Source organism: Alosa alosa, chromosome 8 (assembly GCF_017589495.1).
Source record: "Alosa alosa isolate M-15738 ecotype Scorff River chromosome 8, AALO_Geno_1.1, whole genome shotgun sequence".
Classification (NCBI taxonomy): Eukaryota; Metazoa; Chordata; class Actinopteri; order Clupeiformes; family Clupeidae; genus Alosa; species Alosa alosa.
In genome coordinates this window covers 14,038,785-14,043,784 of record NC_063196.1, presented here as the reverse complement: position 1 = coordinate 14,043,784, position 5,000 = coordinate 14,038,785, and the positions used below count along the sequence as shown (strand labels likewise).

General features: G+C 43.6%; 1 protein-coding gene across 4 annotated transcripts in view; it reads right to left on the bottom strand.

The window, feature by feature from the left end:
• The window catches only part of kidins220b (kinase D-interacting substrate 220b), a 41,113-nt gene that overhangs the window by 9,356 nt on the left and 26,757 nt on the right, over positions 1-5,000 (bottom strand). For all 4 annotated transcript variants that reach the window (XM_048249968.1, XM_048249969.1, XM_048249970.1 and 1 more), the window contains exons 20-23: positions 4,518-4,606; positions 3,172-3,316; positions 2,391-2,556; positions 395-573 (exon numbers count right to left, since the gene is read on the bottom strand). In XM_048249968.1, the coding sequence (XP_048105925.1) occupies positions 395-573; positions 2,391-2,556; positions 3,172-3,316; positions 4,518-4,606 (579 nt within the window). The remainder of the gene's footprint in view (positions 1-394; positions 574-2,390; positions 2,557-3,171; positions 3,317-4,517; positions 4,607-5,000) is intronic.

Below are 5,000 nucleotides of genomic sequence, written 5' to 3'. Positions count from 1 at the left end.
CATAACCACTTGAGCAGAAAACACAAGACCACCCTCTCCATACAGCAACTTCAGTGGCAAGACCGTTTTCTTCTGCAAAATTAGATTAGACTAATATATTAGCCGTTATTATAAATCTGCACTTAAATTTGATGTTAGACGTTCACATGACATGACTCAGTCAAAGCAGTACGATGACTAATGTTGAGTACGTTGAGTGCAGATGATATAGCATTATTTAGTCCTGAGCAAATGGATGAGTGCTATAGCCTACAGCATGTGTGTGCAGAATATGTGGCATATACATTGGTTTATGCAGAGAGATGAAATAGTATATGGTTGTGTATTTGGAGCTTTTTGCCCATAAGCACCATGTGATGAGGGACTGTGGGTTTCTGGTTAGTGGTCTGCTAACCTGCGATGATCTCGCGGAGTTTGGGGTCGAGGTTGATGGTGCAGGGGAGGAAGGTTTTGATGTCACGGGCGGCGAGGACTGGTGTCCGTGAAGACAGGAACACCTCGAAGCTCCGGGCGTCGCCGTCGATCTCCAGCAAAGGCTCCACATCTTTGGTTGTCGGGATGTTTTTGGAGATCCTGGGTACACACACATGCGCACACACATACACACACACATAGACACAGACACACACAGTGGAGTTATTTCATCAGACAGATCTAAGTAGTTTTCCAACTATAGGGCTCACTGAATATGGACAACCACTGTTTCTTCGATTCCTATTTTATGAGATTCCCTTTCATCTTGTTAACCTTTCCATCTGATTTACGAACAAGATGAGGTGACTACGGACAAAATATTCGCTCTCCATTATTCAGTCATAAAGACATCCATCTCAAAGGTCAAAAAAGCAGGTTTCCACATTTGCCGTAGTTCCGTTCTGTCGGGTAGCTGTTGCCAGGGTGATCGGTCTCCTTGGACACAGTGAGATTTGCGAGCTCTGGCTGACATCTCCGCCCTGACTGCGTGTGTTTGACACAGGAGATGAACGACGCACACAGAACATTCCAGAATAAACAAGGAGCCTATAGCTTTATTGACAGCCGGCAGGATCTGGCACTTTGGAGGACTTTCCCCCTCGTTCTAGTTTTTGGGACCCCATGTTGTTTTTGAACCACAGAAGAAAGGCTCGGCTGAACAGGAGCATTGTGGGTAGGGCGTCAGGGACGTTGTGGGATGCGTGTCCAGGGTCAACACAGCGTTGAGGTGAGATTAGCGCCTTTTCGCAGAGCTGCTTGGATCGTCCGGCGCTTCGTGCACTAACAGAACTGAACTCAGATGGTTTCACTTAAAAGAGACTTATGGTCTTTTCCGGAAAATACGACTCAAACTTCTGTATAAAACCCTCTCCTAAAATATAAACCAGAAATGTTTTTAGGTTTTTATTTTTTCTACTCTCACTTCTCAGAAAAAGAGATTCTGGTGGCTGCCTTCTGTGGAACATGGAGTGTGGGGAAGAATTTTCTTTGCAGTCTGTCATTGAAATGTCTGTCCTTGCAAATAATGGGGAAAACATATTATGGTGGCTGTTGTTACAGTTTAATTATAGTTCATAATTCTGTTTGTCCAGAATTAATTACAAAATGGGCTGTTCTTGCGTCATTATAGTAGCAAAATAATTCTTAATTAGCTGAAATTACATTTTGTGGTATCATTCCATGAGGAATTATTTAGTGTAACTACAAAATATACCAGAGGATTGGTGTAATCAAACCACTGCAATGATTTGAAAAACAATGGAAAGACATTAGTCTAACAAAAATCCGACAACCAAAGGGCATATTAATTGTCACTGTTTACAGAAAACAAGACCAATCTTTCAGTGTGATTCCAGGCTCACTGTAATGAACAATCAAGACCACTTCTGGGGGGCCTGTCAAAAATCAGAAAAGTTTGGTCATGCCAACTTTGTACATCAGGACTGTATGTGTGTACTACAGGACTGTATGTGTGTAAGTGCAGTGTTTCCCATACATTGATTTATTTGTGGTGGCCCACCACAATATCAACACTGACCACTACACAGTGATTTTCCATGTTGTACTGTTTAAATTGGGATTCGTTCATTGTAGAACTATGTCTCCTTGTCTCTCAACAAACCTACATGCACGTTTAAAGAAAACATTAATAATCCTCGACTGGCTAAATTGTGCTAAAATCTGCATCATAACCACGCTGCGCTAATTTGTTAAATACTGTTGCATTCAAGTTAATTCTGCAAACCTACCACCACAAATAGAATTCAATTATGTGGGAAACACTGAAGTGCATACAACATACTGAGTGTAGTAGTGTATCTGTGTGTGCTGTATTGTATCTAGTGTATCTGTACTGTATTGTATCTAGTGTATCTGTGTGTGTGTGTGTGTGTGTGTGTGTGTGTGTGTGTCTGTACCTTTCGTAGATGGTCTTGAGTGTGGCCTGGTCAGGGATGCCAGTCTCTGTCTCCTCCAGGAAGAGGATGACCCAGGACGTCCTGTAGGGCCACTGCTCTGTCAGGTTGATCCAGGACGCCAGGCGGTCCCAGTTAAACGAGATCTGATTGGCCCGCAGCAGACGACCTAGGCAACAAGGACACCAGTTATTGGTGCTCAAGGATCCAATACAGGCTGCATTTACAACACACTCTCGTTGATACTGCTGCATACACCATACACATACATCCAAAGTATCTCCTGTCTGTTTCTTGTCCGTTTTTACATTCACTTTTCCAGGGTCTGTAAAATTATTATCTGATCATCTGTCAGAGGCCATTTTGTTATACTGTGACTTTTTCTGAAAAGTCATTAGCGATCCCCGAGCATGGCAAAATAACCGGCAGTCGGCAACATACCATACCACATAAAGTGCCCAGTGCCCCACATTCACCAACGTTCAAAAACAGTTTCCTGGTTGCCTTCAGTTTATTGCGAACACTTGCAAACAGTTTGGGGAGGAGGAAGTTCTCGGAGACTGAGGGTTACCATAGAGACGGAATGTTTGCACAAAATGGTTTGTTTCATGTTCAAGGAATCTGAACTCATTTCTTCATCTCCCACCCCATTTTTCTCACACTCATGACGTTGTCATTTCCTGCCTGCCCTCCACTGTCCGGTCAATATAGTAGATAAGCCTGAAGAAAGAGCGGATGTCTCTCGCTTCTCACCACCTTCTCTCTCTATCTCTCTCTCTCTCACCTGTCACAGAGACTATGTTCAGGAGCCTCTTCATGGTCTGGGGGCTGATGTCGCTGAACCAGTCCTCGGTGACGAGCAGCTTGGTCAGGTCAAAGCTCATCTGCCTGGTGACGCTCCGCTGCATCTGCCGGCGCCGGTATGTGTCCTGACCCAAACCAAACCCCAAACACAGGTCAAAGGTCAACCCACAGTCAGGACCACCCCATCACAACACCAGCTCAGCGTCAATCACTTACAACAGAACTACTCATAGAACTACAAAGTGACTATAGTATAAGGTGAAGTAATATAACCATCACAAAGCAATATAAGCATCATACATGCAATATGAGTATTATATAAACAACATAGGCATTACAAAGCAATATAATCATTATATAAGCATAATATAGTATGACATAAGTTGGGCATTACTCACATACAGTGCTATTTGTTAATGTCAGTGTCTGACTCTCATGTCACTTATCATTGGGAGCAGCTACTTTAGGTCTGTCTGTGATTTGATATGTGATGTTAGGTGTGCGCACCAGGTCTCAGTTCAACTTTAGTAATAGTTCATCTCAATTCATTCAATAGTCCCAAATGTTTGGTCTTACAAGGAGCAGAATGAAAAAGATGTGTGTGTGTGTGTGTAGAGGTGTGCTGTCATTAGGCTGAAGTAAAGAATGTCCCTACAATTCACCTAAGCCAAGAACCTGAACACTTCATTAGGTAACTTTTACAAGAGGGTAAAGCAGGCTAAGAATGCATATGCATTGACACTAGGGCTGGGGCGATAACCGCATTACCGTGGTCACGTGACGCCAACCGCGGGTCTGAGCTCGTCACTGTCATCACCACGAAAAGAAATAAAAACTAAAACATCAATGAAACATTGGCCAAGTGGTATGCCACAAAATCACGGTAATTTCTTGCTTTTCAACCGCAGTAAGAAAAAATCCACATAGTCCCAGCCCTAATTGACACACATGCGCATATCTGTTCATGCACACACACATACACATACACATACACATACACACACACACACACACACAGAAAGAGGAAAGAGACTGTGACCTGAGAATGGAATTATCCCCCGTTTGAGATCAAACAACTGGCTCTGGGCTAATAAATGGCTGGTGACCCTGTTGATTAGTTGATTCAATAACTACAATGCTTCAGTCTCCTGTACTATTCACATCAGCTAAAGCCTGTGCTCTGTTTCAGGGTCATAGCTCTGCTGGAGTGCGTTTGGGAGTCTTTCAGAAGAGCGTGCATCACTGGGATGCTGTGTGTGTGTGTGTGTGTGTGTGTGTGTGTGTGTGTGTGTGTGTGTGTGTGTGTGTGTGGGCGTGGGAACTCACCCTGCGGTTGAGTGTGGTCTTGCTGCCAAACTTGGCCATCTCACCCAAACTGTGCTGGGAGAGCTTCCTATCCAGCTCCTCATGCCAACCTGCAAAGACACACCAAGACATCAGCACACACACAGACAGACAGACACCCAGACACCCAGACATTGGCGGACACACAGAAAGGCAAAAAGACAGACAAAATGAATGTGTGTGAGAGAGAGAGAGAGAGTTAGTGATATATTTAGTAATATGAGAGAGTGCGTTAGATTTCAAGTCAATTTTAAAATGGTTCAATGGGCATCATGAGATATCAAAGCCATAAGTCACCAGGCCAACACACCAAACCATTCTGAGTTCAGACCGTCTGGGTCATATTTCTCATCAGCCTCATTGTGTAGCAATGCTGTGACCCTCAGTTTACTGCTAAACTAGTCTCGTCATCAAATTCCATATTTACGCAATACAGACAGCACAGCCAAGAAGTTAAGAAAACCT